The sequence below is a fragment of the Pecten maximus genome, chromosome 2 (assembly GCF_902652985.1).
Source record: "Pecten maximus chromosome 2, xPecMax1.1, whole genome shotgun sequence".
In the NCBI taxonomy this organism is placed as follows: Eukaryota; Metazoa; Mollusca; class Bivalvia; order Pectinida; family Pectinidae; genus Pecten; species Pecten maximus.
The window spans coordinates 34,514,015-34,535,131 of NC_047016.1; the positions used below are offsets into that span (position 1 = coordinate 34,514,015).

General features: G+C 34.5%; 1 protein-coding gene across 3 annotated transcripts in view; it reads right to left on the minus strand.

Annotated features, from left to right (window-relative positions):
- Positions 1-1,102: 1,102 nt before the first annotated feature.
- The window catches only part of LOC117321878 (kinesin-like protein KIF28P), a 34,381-nt gene continuing 14,366 nt past the window's right edge, over positions 1,103-21,117 (minus strand). Inside the window, exons 7-24 of one of the 3 annotated variants that reach the window (XM_033876487.1) lie at positions 17,391-17,498; positions 16,540-16,670; positions 16,283-16,353; positions 15,923-15,983; positions 15,350-15,517; positions 14,979-15,100; positions 14,000-14,172; positions 12,754-12,885; positions 12,284-12,438; positions 11,853-12,136; positions 11,202-11,285; positions 11,022-11,084; positions 10,076-10,228; positions 9,580-9,705; positions 8,980-9,126; positions 8,508-8,588; positions 7,809-7,947; positions 1,103-6,481 (exon numbers count right to left, since the gene is read on the minus strand). In XM_033876487.1, coding sequence (XP_033732378.1) covers positions 6,153-6,481; positions 7,809-7,947; positions 8,508-8,588; positions 8,980-9,126; positions 9,580-9,705; positions 10,076-10,228; positions 11,022-11,084; positions 11,202-11,285; positions 11,853-12,136; positions 12,284-12,438; positions 12,754-12,885; positions 14,000-14,172; positions 14,979-15,100; positions 15,350-15,517; positions 15,923-15,983; positions 16,283-16,353; positions 16,540-16,670; positions 17,391-17,498 — 2,527 coding nt within the window. In that variant the 3' untranslated portion in view covers positions 1,103-6,152. Of the gene's footprint in view, positions 6,482-7,793; positions 7,948-8,507; positions 8,589-8,979; positions 9,127-9,579; positions 9,706-10,075; positions 10,229-11,021; positions 11,085-11,201; positions 11,286-11,852; positions 12,137-12,283; positions 12,439-12,753; positions 12,886-13,999; positions 14,173-14,978; positions 15,101-15,349; positions 15,518-15,922; positions 15,984-16,282; positions 16,354-16,539; positions 16,671-17,390; positions 17,499-21,117 lie in introns of all 3 variants that reach the window. The other 2 variants (XM_033876488.1, XM_033876489.1) reach the window with 2 other exon arrangements.

The following is a 21,117-nucleotide window of genomic DNA, read 5'->3' on the forward strand; positions in this document are numbered from 1 at the left end:
ATGACCACTAAGGTTTGATCAGATATCGCTTTTCAGGCAAATAGAAGTATTTCAACAGTTCGCACATGGATACTGGAATCCGTGGCGTCCGTCCGCCGCAAGGTCACTGTAAACGTCGTAATCATGGTTAGCGTCGTTTACAATTGAATGAGTTTACCCGATTTTTCTCCATTTTATGACGTTTTTATCAGTTTGTTTGTTTGCCGGCTTTATCATCCCGTGAACAGCCAGGGTCATTTGGAGATAGGGTCTCCTTGTAGTAGTTGATGACTACCTCACTGAACAACATACGAGAGCATGCCATACAAAACAATTATTGTAAAGTATTTTGCACAAGGACACAATACTGACGGACCGGTCCGTTTCACAACTTCCTGAGGAACACAAACTCACCTCGGCCTACCGTTAACGAACATTCTCCATGATTGGCGCGGGGATTGTTATGGCCACCGAGTTTTCAGTCGGGCATGTTTAAGATTTTTTTTCAATTTGATATACAATAATAATAGGTTAGTTTTTATAACTAACATTTATTCCAGAGTTTTATGTGGTACAGGCAATGTTAAATTCACTAGCTTGCCTCTCATACGTCTCTGGATAACTTCTTTGTTCCAACGTTTGTCTTCTTTTGTCCAAAGGTACTTGTGGAGTGATTAATATATTTTTTTTTTTACAAATTAAGCATGCGATTGTAATACAATAATTTACTCGTCTATAATATAACATTTTGATTAAAAACGCCATAAGCATGTCCACAAGTACCTGTGCTTTTGTTAATTATAATGAGTTCGTGTGTTGTGGGAGGATACGATATTAAACCATACAGTACGCCTTTGATATTCTGAAAAGCCTGACATGAAATGTAATATTTAAAAAAACTCTGATTTCTCCAAGCGATAGATGGTCCGAATGTTTTGATTTCGTGTCTGTTGGATTTTAATTCGTTACAGTTCTAGTTTAAATGATTTTGTCCGTAAAAGCACAGGAGATAGGCGCGAACCTACGTCACAAAAATAATTGTCGGATAAAAAAAATAGCCTCTCCCGAGTATGACCGGTCCCACGACTACATATCCTTGATCGAGAAAAAAAAAGATAATCACTTTTTATTTAATTTCATCAATTTCTCCTTTATTCAGCTGTTTAAACATGATATATACAAACCTTAGGACATACAAGTAAAACATTTTATCAGTGACTGTCCTTACTAAAGTGGACTGTGCAAAACCTCTACTGTTCAAAACGTCACCACAGAATCACATTGTAAACATAACTATTATGCATGTTGAAGAACAGTTCCTGGCGCGAGGGTTATCTCCCTTCTCCCGCCTTTCCGACCACTAAGTTCCAGAGTCGAATTTTAAACAGTGCACTGCATGCAAAAAATAAATGAATTTATTTCATACAAGCTAAAGTATAGCAATATTTCTAATTTATACATTTTGTGTAAGGAATTCAGAAAATAAAATCGTGATTGTACATACTAATATTACGTTGGTTGTGAAAATATTGAGCAATATATCAACAAAATAAATAACTTTCAACCTGTACACTAGATCCTCCTGTGACCATAATAATCATGGTCTCATTCATTGAAACTACTTCTATAATCCCAATCTCTCCATCCAAATCTAGAAAAACAGAATACAATGGAACCATGTAAAGATATCTTTAAATACATGTAAACTAGACAGTATATGAACATTTTTAGATGTACAATTCTTGTATACAAACAAGATCATTCTGAATGACAGTTTCACGTTCTGATAATGAACATATTACCCTGTACAAGTTAAATGATATGACAGACCCTACATCAAGAAGATATGGTTATAATCCTTAAACAATTCCAGAAAAAAAATTCAAATCTTCCCGAAAAGTTAGGCAATATCATATGGGTAGTAATACATTTGTCTCAATGTGATGCTGTTCTTCAAATTACTGAATTGTATTTATAAATAGCATTGATATTTACAAACTATTTAAAACTGTACATCATAGATGTTACACACTATACCTTGAGATATAAGAAAGCTGCATACATTTGGTACAGCTGCTGTTTTGTTTAAAAAGGTGCTGTCAGAGTGTCAATTGCTTGTCTTAGTCATTGAGAGCTGTGTTTAATGGCAGTCAGAGTGTCTTGCTTGTCTTAGTCATTGAGAGCCGTGTTTAATGGCAGTCAGAGTGTCTTGCTTGTATTAGTCATCGAGAGCAGTGTTAAATGGTACCCGAGCTTCATATAGTTCCCAACAATTGAGAATTTCCATGAGGGCTGAATACTGACCTCCCTTTGACCAGATTAATACACATACCATTTCTGATATTTTCAGGTCAAAATTTAAGAGTTTCCTTTCAAAATTATAAGGTTTAGCAAGTATGGGTGTAGTCATTGCTGTTTTAGGTAAAGAACTGGGGAAAGAGTTTCTCAATTGTAGTCAGAGTTACAAAATTTGAGTGAGGGGTGTCCTGAATTTGAATTTCGGGTTACTGTCGATGTGATTTTTGGTTTCTGAATCCTAGCTTATTGAGTCACAACACTGCCGCCTGGGCTACTGTCGCCATGGCGTTAATGTTAACTTGCAGACAGAGTTTCTCAGGAGAAAAACACAAAGCTTTAGAAATTAAAGCAGGAGCAAAAAAAAGAGACAGAAGGTCACAGTTGAAATGATATGGAAAGACAGAAGAAATAAAGGTGCATGCTGGATGTACAAGACTGAGTCAGGGAGACTCTTTTAGTCACAAACAGACATCACCGCTCAATGAGATGGAGAATGGATATTGAATATTTTATATACAGCGTATCACAGTCATGCTTTGACAAGCAACACCCTCATCACAAGGGTTGGTTCAACAAATTGAAAAAAAATATTTTGGCAGTGTTTCAAGATAAATTTAGTCTAAACTTAGAAGACATCTATCAAATAAAAAACACTCAAACAGGTTAAATTCAAACAACTACAGAAATATGTTAATATCACCATCATAAATCCACAAAATCAACTCTCTACCAGAATTTACTAGCAACAAAAAGTAACCAAATCAAGATATGAAAAACCTAAATCTTTGGTATCTAAAAAAAATTTAAAAAAAAAAAAAAAAAAATTAATAATTTTTTTTAAGATAAGTTTGATTATGGAAATTTAGATGCGATTCTGTAATAAAATTCTTTGTATGATTTTGATTCTGTGAAAAAAGATGGCTAAGAAAGCACTACTAATTCTAAACAGAACAAACTAATATATGTATCTCCAGGTGGGTAAAAAGCACTCGTGTGTTTTGTGTTGTACATGTCCACCCTGGACACACAGCAAAATAAAAGAACAAGCAAGCAAACTCTAGAAAGCCAATTCACCATTCACTATCGTATTACTGATGTTCCACCATCGTGTAGTTCTAAATCAACACCCTTGAATATATTCACTTCCAAATTGGTGAGAGGGAGGGGTAAGAATCTATTAAGGAGTAACCACAACAAAAACAAAAAAACAAATATCGTATTACAATTATTACCAAGTTGAAAATGCATTCAATAATGAAATGATTATAAATACAAATGGAAATTTTTCACAGAAAATGTTATTGAATATCTTGTTATGGTAATGAAAAGACAGCTAAAACTGAATTTGGCATCAGAATCGTGAATTGACCAAAAGTTGACAAATGAAAAATGGAACACAAGAAAATCAACCCATCACACTTACATTGGACATATATCAGCCGGCAACATTCTATGTATACATACTAGCTGTCAACTACATATTCGGATATATCCTCCAACGACTAATAACCTACTGGTGCAAACTAGACAGGTCGGCAATGGCGGTAAAACTGGGTCCCAGTGACCTACTTAATATCACAGACTGAACTGCATGCATGGAATCCCCAGCACACAAACACTACATCCGTCACCAGGACCAAGTTTTCTTGACAACTCCACTTTAGCAGCAACCCAACCATCAAATTACTAATATTCAAACATCTATATATCACCTCATTATCAAAGGATTTTCTTATTGCACAATTTGTTTAGATGAATTGTATCCAATGAGATGAATTATAATTTCGAATCACCAGTGACCTGCGAATCCATTGACAGAAAACATTACGAGGCTGCAGCGACGCATCCACGACAAAATTCCATCTCTAGACGAAGAAGAAATGAAGCACTAACAAAATTTTGTCGACAGAATCCACAGCATGGTTCTGTATATCAGACAAGCACTTAAGAAAGGGTTATACTAAAACATAAGCACTTGAAAAATGGAGTAAACATAAAAAAGATATAGATAAGGAGAGAAAATCTGTCTGCAAGTTTGAATTAGCCAGGTTGTTATAGCTTGCATTCTATATAACTACAACCTCATGGTAGATTTGAATGTCAAATGTCAAGGAAAGGTCAGAATTTTCAGTTGTATGTAAGTCTGCTAAAATGCTGTACTGCCAAAATGGTACTCCATGTTCTGATCATATGAGTAAAAATAGAATATATATAAACCAGACAATAGCAATGATCTATCACCCTTGGACACCTTTAGCACTCATAAACAGTAAAATACTTTTTATTTGATTGTCACATTTCTTAAAGTACCATATAATTTTAATAATACTCTGTTTTTATAAGATGTTGAAAACTGATCGTTTTACAACTGAAGTCCAGTTGGAATTAATAGCCTTTGTTGAATGGAATCATAAAATAACTTGTGATCAAAAAAATATTTACACAGAAATTAACTTCGGATTATACTGTCAGCTACAAGTGATTGCATACAAACTATCCAACATTTCAGTAAATTTATCGTTACATTTAACATTGATCAACAATGTTAATCTCCTATAGACAGTAGCGAGTCAATAAATTAAAGGTATTTACAAAAAAATCCTTTTGATTCTTCGTTCCATAAAAAAAGAACCTCAGTAATATGGTTTAAAGAAATAAAAATATCTTAAAAAGGAATGGTTTTGTTCAGGATGTATAGATACAGTGGTAACTTAATCTGATATATGTAACAAAAAAATAAAATAAATAAAAATTGACAAGTTCATCAAACAAGAATTAATGTATAGGTAGTATAAGATATGTTTAAAATAAACTATTCAAAAAATTGTCATGGTGTAGAAAGTTGGAATAATCATATTGAGAACAATGTTTGAACTGAAACCATCAAGTTCTAGATAAGGTGTTTACAAATGATCATTTAATTGTCCCACGCCATCATAATGTCTGTTAGATAATACGTTATGTATGAAAAGTCGTTACTGTGTGAAATCTCGACAGTGCTATATACACATGTATATTTTATCTTCTGAACAAAGATTCTGAAAAACAAATTGCCACAAGACTACGAAAATGATGACTACATGATTCTTATATACATCTTCTTCAGTTTAAGTACTGTATAATATTTACAATAGTCCCGACTGGTGGTTAGTGCTACGGCACCTATATATTTCTTCCATCAGTATATGTAGGTATAGTGAAATACAATACAACAAAGTATCAATCATCAGTACAAGAATCCCATTACAAAATCCACGTCATTCCCTCATGTCAAGGTCAATCCCAAAGGTCAAGGACAATCCCCAAAGGTCAAGGACAGTCTTAAAGGCCAAGGTGATCAGTTTTTTTCCAAACAACACCCTGACCTTGATCATTGATATGTGTAACAACCAACAACTTGTAATGCTATCATATAAACAATCATAAAAACAATTTAGGATAAAAAATCATCAAATCTGATTAAAGATGTCACTTTATATAATTTTAAAGAGTACCAAGGCAGTTTGTTGAATAAGAAAACAAATCCCATCCAATTATCTCTCTATGAAGTGTTTTCCTAATAAACCTTATAAAACAAAACAACTTGATATTGGCATAACAGCATTTTGGCCATTTATACCTAATAAAAACTTGGTGTAAAATTGATCAAAACATAACTCTAATAGAATTTTACAGAAAATATATATCATAAAAAAAAAAGTCAGTACTTTAATCAAAACCATTAAAAATGGTGCATGTATATGTGGTAGCTGATATGAAAACAAGTAAATTAGAATTAATTCCATAAAGATTAGAGATGGGACTAGATTGATGTACCTGGTATTAAGATATATACGTCAGAGTGTCAAACCTTAAAAGAACGGGATTTAAAATGTTTACAGTAATATACATGTAGACGATTTCTTCCCATCTTTTTTCACAATTGGTATTTTACCCTTAGTATTTTGCCGAACTAATTTTGACTGATTTTTCGAAGCTGTTTTCTCCTGTTGTTTTGCAGCAACTTTTGCAGCCTTTCGTTTCCTCTTTTCTTCCTTCCTCTTTGCTTTTTCTGGATCTTTCTTCTTTTCTGAATCACTATCACTATCGCTGCTAGAACTACTATCACTGCTGCTGCTGTCACCTTTGTCCTTCTTTCCGTTCTTTTTATCTCCAGCAACTACTGGGGCTACTGAGGGACTGGCCTCATCTTCATCATCGTCATCTAAACAAATTAAAATTAATATTCCATACTTTTGTTTTTTTCAGTGATTCATACTATCAAATAAATTAAATCTAAACTTCATTATATGTTTAGACTATCAATTCATTAAAACCAAAAGAAACCCTGGAGTAACGTGGAAAGAAAAGTGAAAAGTAAAAGTGTATTTTCCTTCTCACAGAGCAGTTCCTTTGGACTGCTGTAGGTTTCCCTCACAAAATTATAAAATGAAAATTGAAATACAGTGGAACTTCATGAACTCGAACTCCGAAAACTTGAATACCCCGCCTAACTGGAAGTACTTCCTCTGTCTCTGGCAAATTCTCTCTTAATCTTAGTAAAATGAAATTTGAAAACTTGAAAACTTGGTTAATGCGAAGTGAAAATTTGGTCCCAACAATAAAAATGCTACTTTAAATGATTGAATAACGCAAAGTATCGTCTTTGAGTCCAACCACAATTGGTGATAAGCTCCAACATTTCTTTTAACATCAAATTTCCTGTTGTAATACTGAATGTATCACACTACAAACCTACTGATTGTTAAAATATGTTATTAAAAGTGTTTTCTGAAAAAAATAAATGTACACACTGCTATAAAAAAAACAAGAATTCCCCTGCTATAAAGAAATTTAAGAAATTTCTATAAATAGTAATAGTTACCTTCACCTTAGAACTGTGAAAAACAAATTTCCCTTACCCCAGGTATGTGCTTTCATACTTTATTTACTTTAACTAAATTTCAATAAAAATGCTAGAGCAATAACATTTCGGAACGTGTCAAAGATGTTCTATAATTAGAAACTATGGCCTTGACCTAAAATGCTGATACACTAATCTAACCTCGATATTTTCATCCTTGACTAAAATTTGATCAAGATTGCTAAAGGAAAGAACTTGTTATAAGGGATTAAAAACAGGACAGGATGGTATGGATGTGAGAAATACTAGATGTTACGCTCCCTAAACCCCCAGTAAAATTGGGTTGGTATATGTAAAATAGTAACGGATGACCTTGACATTGAAATCCGGAAACACCAACTCATTTAATGTATTTTGATCTTAACCTTCAAAACAAAATTTCATATCAGTTTTACTGAAGCCTTTTTCTCTATGAGAATATTACTGTACACAGGTATTTTAGTCAAAATTTTAAAATCAATTAGAGTGAACGTGTTCTAGTATAATCTCTGAAAGGGTTATGGTATTCCAGGTAAAAAGCCTAACACTATAAACACACAAGCTGCTATTGTTAAGCTGATTGCCGGTTGATGATGTTGGATTAACCCCCTTTGTGGGCCACCTGCAGACGTACCTACCAATTATTTACCTTTCTCCTGAGGAATGAGGGCAATGCACTTGTCAGCAGCATCAGCTGTCGAGGCGTTGTAGATCTGCTTGATAAGGCTGATAGAGATTTTCTTTTTGTTGTGCTTCTCTGCCTCGTCCAACATCTTCTTCATGGCATGCTATGGAAGATCAAAAATATCAAAAATGATATATTGTGTTTGATACGGTACAGTCAGAAATTAAAGTTTCATTTGCATCTTGAAAGTGGAAGTTAAATAAAGTTTAAAACTTCTTTTTTTTTAAATTTCATATGAGGTGAAGTCACTAGAAGTTGCAATCCTCATTTTTCAGGGCTCTTTTGATCAAGAGATCCTACTATTTTGGTAATTATTTTTTTTTTTTTTTAATTCTCACAGGAGTTAAACAAGGCTATCCAATTTTGGCCTTACTGTTTTTGTGAAAATATATGCCAATTAAGTTGCCATAACTTAACAAATAATAAACTGACTATAACCAAATCAGAACAAAACCTGAATATTATAATTACACGATTGTAAACCAAATTACAGTTCCACATAAAAATGTATGTCTATCTGTTAAAGAGAAATTTAGCGGAAACAAATTTATAATGAAATGACTGTTTGATAACACTACATGCCCCAGACCATGAATGTGAGCATCAGTACATCACTGCATAGTTTAATTGGCTAGTATCACCATATATTATTTATGTACTTACAAGTTTCTGTTCGAGCCGTTCTTGTCTCTTTCTAAGGAAGGCGGCTTCCATCATGTACTTCATCTTGTCTGTGTCGATAGCCTGTGAATATCAAATTTGTATGTCTTCAATGTTATAGCATTTAAATTCAATCAAAATGGCTGGCCTATCTTCTGAAATGTCACTACCAAATTGCCAGAGTTGTAGAATATTTCAATCCATAGACACAATCTATTGAAATTGCAAATCTCAGTTTCTAAAAAAATTTCTACATCCCAATTTCAGCTGAGCCGATATCAAGTTACCTGGAATTGTATAATGAGTATTGTATCCAGAAACAATTACAAGGAAGATTAATCCAACTTGTAACTGATAAAGTATGTCCTGAAATAAAATTCCACCTCTGCTTCCCTTGGGTTTCAACGCCCCAATCTGACCCCTACCCAACATTGCCTGATTAATTTGTGGTACAGAATTGTCCATGTCTGCTTACCTTGGACTTTCCAGCGCCCATCTGGCCTTTGGTCAGGGCTGAGGACAGTAAAGCATCCTTAGTATTGATGTGTTTCTTCGGTTTATGGATTTTCTGTTTTCCCCAGATTTGGATCATGATGGCACCTTCTTTGAGGTAGTCCAAGAACTGAAATAGGAGTAACACACAGATTTAAAATACTTAATCTAATAATCACGCGAGAATTGGTTCACATCTCATTGAGTACCAGGTAAATTTCTGGTATGTGTTGTCAACATTTCTAATAATATACATACAAATTCTATGCATGAAACTACTAGAAAATATCTGTAAGACATAAATGCCCCGCTGCCGCTTAAAGCCCCGAAACACAGTTTGGTGATCGAGGACGGGACGGGACGGGACGGGACGGGACGGGACGGGACGGGACGGGACGGGACGGGACGGGACGGGACGGGACGGGACAGATATGGGTACCACATGGCGTGGGGGCATAACAAAAAGATCACTTTCAAAATTTGAGTAGACTTTGGTATAAATGTTTCATACTGTAAATTCAAACTTTTACATAACTTATTTTAGTTTTCGTTTCCCTCTGATATATTGACAAGCTATACATACAGGCAGTGTGACCTCGTCCTGGTCTTGTTTCATCTCAAACTTCCAGTCCGGGTTATTTGTAGCGGGTATCCGCTTGGTCTCGTACACCTTGTCTCCATTGAAAAACGTATATTTTGCATATACATCCTGTCGAGAGAAAAATATATCATAATTCTAACAAAAAATGGCAAAAATATAAAGGTAAAATTAGAAACTTTGATTTAGGTGAAATATTCAAAGGACAAGTAACAGCCTTAGAATTACGTGAGTGTTTGTATGTCAACTGGTAACTTCTATCAAAACGATAACCATGAGATATTCATCTTGCCACAACATTCTCGTAAGTGTCATAATCATAATCTTTAATACTGTATACATGTCAAATCAAAATCTATCAAATGACTTCAATAAATGCCATGAAGCCTATAGCGACTCATGTAAGATCCAGTATGGCTACCAAGGATAACACCCTTGGATTTTGGAGGTGACTATCAATTTTGATATATTATATACCTACCACAAATCTCATAGGAAGGCCTCTTGCACTGGTAATTTTAAGCTTGAAATGTACACCATCTGGTCGTCCCAGTAATTCTTCTGGAACTTCCACAAAGATATCATCGGCATCCGTATACTCCTTCCCTTTACTGTCACACGGAATTATCTCGTACTGAAATAATATGGCATTTGTCACCTATCTTGCTTTATGCAATAAATATTATCAAGTTTTCATGAATTTTAAAATATTATGAAACCAAAAGAAGTCATGAATATGTATGATATGCCAATAATGGAATAATTTCCTTCTTCAAAGATGACTTTCCGTCAATAATTTGTCAATAATTTGTCATTATTTTCAATTTCCTCTTAATACAAATTAAGATTGCAGACATCAAACTACACAATTTTAAATGGATTTTGCAAAACTTCTGCATCTGCAAAATTAGTTTTATACTACCATATATTTGTACTGTGAAAGTCAACTTAGGATTGAATCAAAGAGTACCTTTGCCAGTTTCTTTAGTATTGTTATAAAAAATATGTTAATAATTTCAGGTATTGATAGACCTTATGCTATTACCGGTACATTGTCATATTTACATTATCATAAAACGAACACAGGTATTGGAGAATGTATACCATATTTATCTGTAAATAAGACCTTGTCCAAAATAACTCCCTTATTCAATTTGCAGAATTATGAATTTTAATCAGTAAGCCCAATTCATTCAAAGTTGTTCATGAATAAGTCCACCCCAAACTGTATTACTAAATTTTAACAGCAGGGGTGGGGGCTTGTTTGAGGATAAAATACGATATCACAGCTGAAATGTCAACCAATGGATATATTGGTAATTAAATTTTGGAAATAATTTGAAATCAATGTTAAACTTCAAAGACAAAAAAAAAGACTTGTGTAACTTGTATACCATGAAACCTTACATCATAAGTTATATACTTACATTGAGAACGCCCACTTCCTTGCCCTGGTAGTCACATACACTTAGCTGGTCTTTAGATTCTATCTGGAAGACATAGGACAAATCAAATTATTTAACAAAATACAAAAAATATCCCTCATCAATGCACAGAATTCATGCTTATATCCATTAAAATTCAACAGATAAAATTAAGATGCTTACCAGATAGGCCATAGATTTCAGCCAGAGTTTCACACTGCCGACGTAGAAATCACATTTCATATCATCAAAGAATGGGTCCTCTTCCTGTAAATAATAAACAAACCATGTAAACTAATTAAAAATGTATCCTTTATTCCTCAACATTTATTCTAAGAACTATGGAACCTCTTAATCAAATTGTGTCATAACCATTCTAGAGGAGTAGTCTTATATTTTTCACCTTTCCCCCCTCTTAGGTTCTCCTCTCCTAACACAAGTGTGTGACAACACTTTCAATAAAATAAAAATTACTTATTAACCTTAAATAATTCAGACCCAGATGTGTAATTGAGGATAATTTAGCAGTGCTTGAAAGGAATCTCAAGGAAGATTTTAATAAGAATGATAATAGGACCGTGTTCTATGTTACTATTTAAGATTGGGTTACGTTATGATACGGTACTCACTCAGACCTTGAATAAAAAAAAGTTGGTTAAGGGACTTAGTTGCAAGACACCCCAACCCCAACTCCTCACTTGTTCACAAGCAAACAGAACAGTTTTTATGATCCTTATTTTGGGGACTTTCCAAATAGGGTTCGGTTTTGGTAACATATTGATTAACATCCCATCAACAGTTTTTGTCCAATAAGGGAGATAATTCTGTACTGACCTCAGTCCTCTTGACATCCTCCCCCTCGAGAAGTTCATCGTACATTTCCTGCATGACATACATTCTGTTTAGAAGTTTCTGGAAGGGCCACATCCACTCAAACTTAGTTTCTAGGTTGGTGACCTTCACCATGACGATGCTACGTCCCTTTGTTTCACCGCGTCCCTCAGGGGAAACAACAATAATCTCAAACTTGAGTTTCTTGTCGAGCTCTTCACTGATGGAGTTAGCTTGTTGCACTGCAGGCACTGCCTTAACCATTTCCTCCTGCAGTAACTTTTCATCTTTTCAGGAAATTAAGAAGAAATTATGTTATTTAAAATTTGATGGTAGAGAAAAGTGAATTATCTTTTAATTTCACATTAAAGGTTGAATTTTAAGTTTCTTCAAATTCACAACAGTTACGAATACATGATGAAAACTTTACGTACCTCTAGATTTAGCCTCCTTGTCCATGCCGAGACCTGACTTTCGGGCAACCTCCTGCTGGGCGTCATCGTAAGAGATATCTGGGTAGTTAATTTTGCTACTATCTCTTTCTTTAGGGTTGAAGTACACGAAGAACTGGGTAGTACCAAACTGGAGTCTGTAATAGTGGTAATATTGAATAATCATATTGTATTTGAAATTTAGATATCCTGAGAATAAAAGTTTCTTTTCTATGGTTTCTTTTGTTTTCTATGAAATTACAAAGGGAAAGGCTTATAATAGTATACATATTCAATGCCTCTTTACTTAACAAAAGGTCCATGGTTTGTGGGAACAAAATAAAAACAAATCATATACATGTACAAAAATGATTTTTTTTTTTTTTACAATTAAATAGCTGGCTATTATTTGGAACAAAATAGTTGAACTTTGAACAGATACAGAAAATAATACATTGTCATAAAACCCTAACCTGTCGTTATGACATAGCTCTTCTTTGTTTCCGACGGCTTTTCCGTTGTGGAGTATACGGCTATGTGGGGCTGTAGGCTCGATGCTCCATTTGTTCTCAGCCAAGGTGAAGGATGCATGTTTCATTTGAATGCTGAAAAAAGAATATATACAAATTACTGTTGTTATCCTCTTAAAAGCCACCTCCCCTCATGTAGAAGTTTAGTACCATATTTATCCTCCCCTACTGTAAAAGTTTAGTACTGTATTTATCCTCAAATATGCTCAATCTTCTGGTGTAAAAAGTTTAGCACAATATTTATTCTCAAATAAGCCCCCTCCCCTAGCGTAAATCTTAAGTATAATATTTATCCTCAAACAAGCCCCCTCCCCTAGCATAAATCTTAAGTATAATATTCATCCTAAAATAAGCCCCCTCCCCTAGTGTAAATCTTAAGTATAATATTTATCCTCAAACAAGCCCCCTCCCCTAGCGTAAATCTTAAGTATAATATTTATCCTCAAACAAGCCCCCTCCCCTAGTGTAAATCTTAAGTATAATATTTATCCTCAAATAAGCCCCCTCCCCTAGTGTAAATCTTACGTATAATATTTATCCTCAAATAAGCCCCCTCCCCTAGTGTAAATCTTAAGTATAATATTTATCCTCAAATAAGCCCCCTCCCCTAGTGTAAATCTTACGTATAATATTTATCCTCAAACAAGCCCCCTCCCCTAGTGTAAATCTTACGTATAATATTTATCCTCAAACAAGCCCCCTCCCCTAGTGTAAAATAACCTTTTCTGTCCAGTATTTGATAGTTTCACACTATAGACTACCTGGGTCAGTGTTTACTTTATGGCTTATAGTACATAATAAACTTCCTTGTATATTTATGTATATATGAAATATGAATATCATTATCTTCATGTGTCCTGGATGTGTGTGAAGTGTGGATGAATATTTATGTTATTCCTTTTAATTAAACACTGAGTTGCCTCCCTTTATTCATATAATAATGTATATATGTTATGTTCTTTCTTTTTTCTTTCCTTGTAATTTTTCATTTCAAATATACCGGTAAATATAAAATAATTAACATATAAAATTGATATCTTTAAATTTCATATAATTACATTGTCCATTTATCCTGTCATCTATATTATGGAGAGAATTTACATAGGCATAGCCTGTTATTCAATCCAATTGACTATATTCCATCATTTTTGTCAATAAAATTTGTTGAAATGAAAAATAGACTACCTACCTTGGCCCAACGATCCTAATACCAACATCGCCCTCAGCAGCACTACTACCAATGATAATATTCTCCCCCTCCAGGAAGTGAACAATCCTCCCAGACAGTTGAGGGTCCTGGTTCAGGTTGTAAAGATGGGGTATAGTTTTCTTCTTCTCATCTACAGCATTAAAGTCCGTATCCTGGAACATACATAGTATGACAGATCATTTAAATATTCTCCAATGATACAAAATCTGATGGGGTTTTGTTAGTAGCTTGACTGTAACAGTCTCTGAAATACTGAATGAGTTAATGGCCAATCAGTTAATGTTGTACAACAGATAACCAATCAAAACTAAGGTCACAACCAGGGTAGGAATTATTTGAAATCTCAAAACTATATATTCATAGCCCGCATAACTTCATTCTGCCTTGCTTATCCTCCAATAATCTACCATATATTGTTGTCAGTTTTGCTATGCATTCATAAGAAGGGATCCTCAATGATATCATCGATATAAATAATTCTTAAATAAGATGGTGACTGTGTGGGTCACTTGGGTGATTGGGTGGGTCACTTTGGTGACTGGGTGGGTCACTTGGGTGACTGGGTGGGTCGGTGGTGACAGTAAGACTGTGGGTCACTAATAACAATTACTAATTGTAACGGCGGCCGTTACTATAATGTCCCCCAAACTACCCCAACAGTTGTAAGGCCAATCAGAAGCTCCCATTTCTTTACCATGACAACAGATATTTTTGAAAGTGATACCATGTACCAGTTTTTGCCGAAATCAAACAATATTTAAATTTCGACCAATCAGAAACCTTCATTTCGTTACCATGGCAATAGACGGTTTCAAAGGGTCAGTTTGGTGACTGTCAGACTGTGGGTCAGTTCGGTGACCTTGTTACTGTGCGTTAAATGGATGAATGTATGACCATGTATAACAAATATGGAACATTGATTTTATTCGTTAACAAATAGATAAATATTTGTACTTACAGATTCGCCACGCTCTGCTAGCTTCTGTTCAAACGTTTTCTTCATCTCCTCCATCTCGTGCTTGTTTTTCTCCAACATACTGGCATACTCTGATTCACGGTCTTCCTTTTCCTGTTTCTTCTCTGAAAACAACACAAACTTTTTGTTGTTTTTATTTCTACATAAATATGTTAAGTGGAAAAACACTGTTTAAAATCTACAAAAACAGAAAATCGAAAATTTGAAGAGCACAAAATTCCCTATGACCATTCAGTTCAAATGATTTAATGTAAAAAAACATTTGACCAAACAAACTTTCAATTACATGGCATAATAGTGTTGTTAACCCAAAGCCAAAATCATATCTTGAAAATGATGGGAGAAAAAGTTACCTTCATCTGTCAAATCATCGTCATCGTCATCTTGTTTAATCATTTCGTAGTTCCCTGATTCTATCATCAGTTTAAGTTTGTCGTTTTCCTCCTGAAGTTCCCTGATCAGCTTGTCTGTGGCACTCTCGTTTACAGAGGCAGTGGTCTTGATCTGTTTGGCACGATCCGCTGTAAAGGAGGAAAGAGAAAAGACAATTAATTGCCATTTAAAGTGTAGAAGGGTTGGGAGTAGGGTTCAATAACTATAACAATAATAAATTAACGCAGAACCATACAAAACTGTTTACACGGACGTTGGATCTCCCACCTTCCGTATATTACAATAATTGATCAGAGACGACACAAAATCAAAGCATGGAGTGGGCTTATCATTTTCAACTGGACTGCAATTGATACTGGTGGTCTTTATTGCTTAAAAGCGTAATTTTATCCTCCAAAAAATTTAAACTTTGAAAATATCAGCATTTACAGTATACAGATTGAGAGAAAAGTCTAACCGTAACGAAGTGTAGATAGATTGAGAGAAAAGTCTAACCGTAACGAAGTGTAGATAGATTGAGAGAAAAGTCTAACCGTAACGAAGTGTAGATAGAGTTTCATCAAAGTTTACGTCAGCCGGACTAAGAGCTGCAATCTGTAAATAAACAGAACCATTAGTAACAACATTTAATATTAGTCTTTGGTTTGACATAATATAACACTCATCCCAATAAACCCTATCAGATATACCAGGAAAACAAACATTATTGAGCAATGCTGAAGCAAGTATACATATCCTTGACTGACCCCCTCCCCAGGACAGACTGATAGATGGATCGATGGACAGACTGATGGATGGCCGGACGGACTGATGGACATGTCTTTTACTTTTTGAATAGTCAATGATTCATTATAATATTACTCTTTTTACAACACGATCTATCAGACACTTACCATGATTGTTTTGCTGTTTCCTCCCAGGGCATTCTTGAGCAGTTTGGTTAGGACTGAATCTCTGTATGGTACTGAAAAGTAGACAAACATACAAGGTCAATATCGTGTCATGTACTGATGATGATGTACCATCAATATCGCAATTTGTTTTAGAACTATCTTATTAAATCTATTTTTTTTTTTTTTTTGTGATCATTATGTCGACAATCATAGAGACAACAATATAATGTTTAGTGTTACTACTGTTTTGTACATACCTCGGGTATTCTTTCCTGAGGATTTTTCTGCCAGGGCAGCAATACAGTTGCCCAAGCATGATAGGGACTGGTTGATAGCGGCGCCCTCTTTCAGGCGGTCTCCTGTAGCACCCGTGCTCTCAGCTCGCTCACTATGGAAAACAATGGATGTATTGTCACCACAGAAAATACGGTCAAGTTAATTGTACTCCTACCTCACTTAGAGAAAAACAACTGGTAAAATGTACTGCACATGGAAGCTTAATTATGTTTAAAGCTGGTCTTAAGGACATTCAAGTGAAAATTTCCTTCCAATATGAATGTAAGGTCAAGGTCATTTATTTGAATGTGTTACAGACTCAAAATAATTTTACCCATGTGACCTTTAAAGTAGGTCAAGGGTATTCATTTGAACAAACTAATTGTTAGCCCTTCATCTCAGGATGTTACTGACTCTGAATATCATCATCCTTGGCCTCTTGGATAATGAGAAAGCTTGATTTTAAAATCTGACAAAGTGACCTTGAACATAGATGAAGGTCATTCATTTGAACAAAGATTGCTCTTGATTCCAGCATGCTATTGACAAAATACCATGACCTTGGGCCTTTTGAGTGACTGAGAAATTCTTTCAAGATTTTAATATATTTGACTCCTGTGACTTTGAAATTATGTTGGCGAATCGTTTACAGATGCCATACCACAAAGCCTAACCTCACTTGCCCTTCATGCTATTGAGCTAGGAAAAACAGTATATATATAAGTAGCTTAAGGAGAAAGTAATCTCAGAACATAAAATAAATATTTATTGGTTATTAAAGTTCAGAGCTAAATTATTACCAAGAACTGATAAGATATGTAGCTGAATTTACCTTCCAGCCAAGTCCACGAGATTGACAACAGCTGTTTTGGCAGTCTCCTCTCCAGCCGCATTGATGAATTTCTGTTGAAATGTGATCCCAACAATTGTGTGAGCTCGACTGTAAGTATAAATGGAAAGAAATTTTATTTTCCAACAAAAGCTTGTAAATAATCAGTAAACATCGTTGCTCCCTTAATCAGCGAAGCTTTAACAATTCATGTGTCATTTAGAATCAAACCTCAAAGTTTGTGATTTATAACTTTATATTCCGAAGAAATTGCTGGTAACTTATAGAATCTATGACAAGAAAGAACCCTTTATGTAAGTCACTGTTTGGTGACACTGGTTTAGTTAGCAGTCAAGTATTAAAACTTTCCAATAACAGTCAATGCCTTGTGGTGAGACTTTTTGATTTAGATTGATTTAAATCAAGAAATGAGATTTTATAGGTTTTTAAGTAAACAAACAAATATACATGTTAATTGTATCTATTTTATCATATTCAAAATGTACTGGAGTGCTTTTGTGTGTAACCCTATTTGAGAATGTGAACTATCAAATTATTCTAATTACCAGTTCATTCTTTTTGCTTCAAACTATGAACATTTGAACCATCAGAAGATTCAACTTTAATATAATAACTACATGTGTATTTTTTCCAATCATAACATCTCTACCAATTCTGTATCAAACATCCAATGTATGTCACTACAGTATATAGTGTAGTTGATGTAAAACCTTTGAGGCGTTCTGTTAGAAATAAATTATGCCTTCTATTGAAATGCCAAAAATGTTATAGAATCTATAGTACTGAGAAACTTTCAATTGTTTATACACCAAAAAGCATGTCATCTTACTAAGGTCAAACTGGTGTGCATGGTCATTTAGTATAGGGATGATATGCTTTACAGAGTCAGGGGTCTAGACTATTACAAGTTATGAGGGGTCTAGACTATTACAAGTTATGAGGAGTCTAGACTATTACAAGTTATGAGGGGTCTAGACTATTACAAGTTATGAGGAGTCTAGACTATTACAAGTTATGAGGGGTCTAGACTATTACAAGTTATGAGGGGTCTAGACTATTACAAGTTATGAGGGGTCTAGACTATTACAAGTTATGAGGAGTCTAGACTATTACAAGTTATGAGGGGTCTAGACTATTACAAGTTATGAGGGGTCTAGACAATTACAAGTTATGAGGGGTCTAGACTATTACAAGTTATGAGGGGTCTAGACTATTACGGGGTCTAGACTATTACAAGTTATGAGGGGTCTAGACTATTACAAGTTATGAGGGGTCTAGACTATTACAAGTTATGAGGGGTCTAGACTATTACAAGTTATGAGGGGTCTAGACTATTACAAGTTATGAGGGGTCTAGACTATTACAAGTTATGAGGGGTCTAGACTATTACAAGTTATGAGGGGTCTAGACTATTACAAGTTTGAACTCCAGCGTGAACTTCATATTTTTTCATGATATATGCAACTGGTTAACTCACAGATATAATAAGACAGTGGAATGATTTCGACAAAGGAAATGTAATAATGTTAACTTGTTCATATCAATTGTCAACACACATTTGAGGTTGATTACGAATAAAACAGTATTGGATGAGATGTTCTAACCAAAATATAGAATTTCATAAATGTTGCACAATGAATTAAATTATATCTCAGTTTTGTCTCAATAACAATCTTTGTGGAGCCAATATACATGTACAATTGTATTTGGTGGATAAACAACAATCTTATCCTAACCACAGGGACTTGGCATAGATTAATTCCCATCTCCAGGCATTATATATATGGACCATGGGTGGGAAATATATGTCAAATCCCTGTGATCCTGACAGACAGACCTAAATATAGGTAAAATTTTTAATTACAGGTAAGGACCAGTGTTGCTAAGGCAACAAACATCTCTAACAACAATGGTTCAATTGTTTACATTGTGTTCAAGATACATTTTATCAATTCATCTGCATAATGTGGAAAAAAATAAATAAAAATCAATATCTTTTTTTGTATTTGTATGTACTCATTGAGAGGTGTCACAATATCTGATTTTCATGAACCAGTCCTATTGTAAACAGGGCAGTATTGAAACAGAAGAGTGGAAAGAACTCTGGTTACCTATGTCAATATTTAAACAGGGAATTGTTCTGACCTGGTCGTTAACGACCAGCCATTTCAATTCAAGATGGATGACACAAATAGATTTGATGATGAAATGGTGGATTAAAACCCACATTGGTACCAGCCATCAACTCTTATATATAACTTTTAAGAGCTAATTAAATATTTGTCCATGCTGAAACATAAATTAACATAACACAGGCATATATATTAACCTTTTATCATAAGTACTGCATGTCACCAATATTGCCATTCATAATAATCCTTTCAGGTATTGAATCATTCAAAACTAACAGATAAATACTGCAGATAAGTCTAATGGAAGGCTGTTACGGCTAGGTATGGTAGATAATTTGTTCACACAGATTTTAGAATATTTTTAGTTACAAGTCAAACTGTTAAGATTTCTACTTGTATATAATATGATTTAAAATTTGGACAGAATTATGGGGTAATATCCAGTTTTACAAAGCAGGATTATTACACTGCATTATTAATTCCACTAAGTCCAAGGCCGAAAGTTATACACCTTCAGAGTGGCCTACACATGGACATAATATAGATTTTCATCCAATTTAAAGTCTAAGGAGAAATGTCAATAAAAGATCGGTAGATTATCGGTGTATTAGTTTTTTGTAGAGCACTTTGTGGGTAATGAATGTCGTGAGCCAGGGTTCCAAATATTTGGATTCTGCCATGGCAGCCGTATACAACCTACGTACGGGCCTTTAGTCTGGCGTGACGATATTGGCAATGTGACCGAGCTGAGTGAAAGTCGTGGATGTATAGAATACCTGCACTAATGCCTTTCCTCATTCATCTATACACAAGGACATTGATCAGTTCAAATGAAAGAAATCAGCTTATGATTTTGTAATATTGGAATTTTGTGTTGGTGTTTTGCAATACATTATGAATTGCTAACATATACCCCTGGCCGGTCTCAGGTACAGACTTCTCTGTAAAACTTAGTTAATTAATTACTGGACTGGAATAACATTACAAACCATTAATACGTCACACATAGTCACCATATTACAAAGGTTTTTACTGTAAAAATTGTGGCAGTTCAACGAGGTTTAACTGTACAAAAGGTAGCAGTAAAACAAGTAATAGACAAAAGGTGGCATTATAACAAGGTTTTACTAACAAAAGGTGGCATTATAACAAGGTTTTACTAACAAATGGTGGCATTATAACAAGGTTTTACTAACAAATGGTGGCAGTATAGCATGGTTTTACTAACAAATGGTGGCATTATAACAAGGTTTTACTAACAAAAGGTGGCAGTATAGCATGGTTTTACTAACAAATGGTGGCAGTATAACAAGGTTTTACTAACAAAAGGTGGCATTATAACAAGGTTTTACTAACAAAAGGTGGCATTATAACAAGGTTTTACTAACAAATGGTGGCAGTATAGCATGGTTTTACTAACAAATGGTGGCAATATAACATGGTTTTACTAACAAAGGTGGCATTATAACAAGGTTTTACTAACAAATGGTGGCAGTATAGCATGGTTTTACTAACAAATGGTGGCAGTATAACAAGGTTTTACTAACAAAAGGTGGCATTATAACAAGGTTTTACTA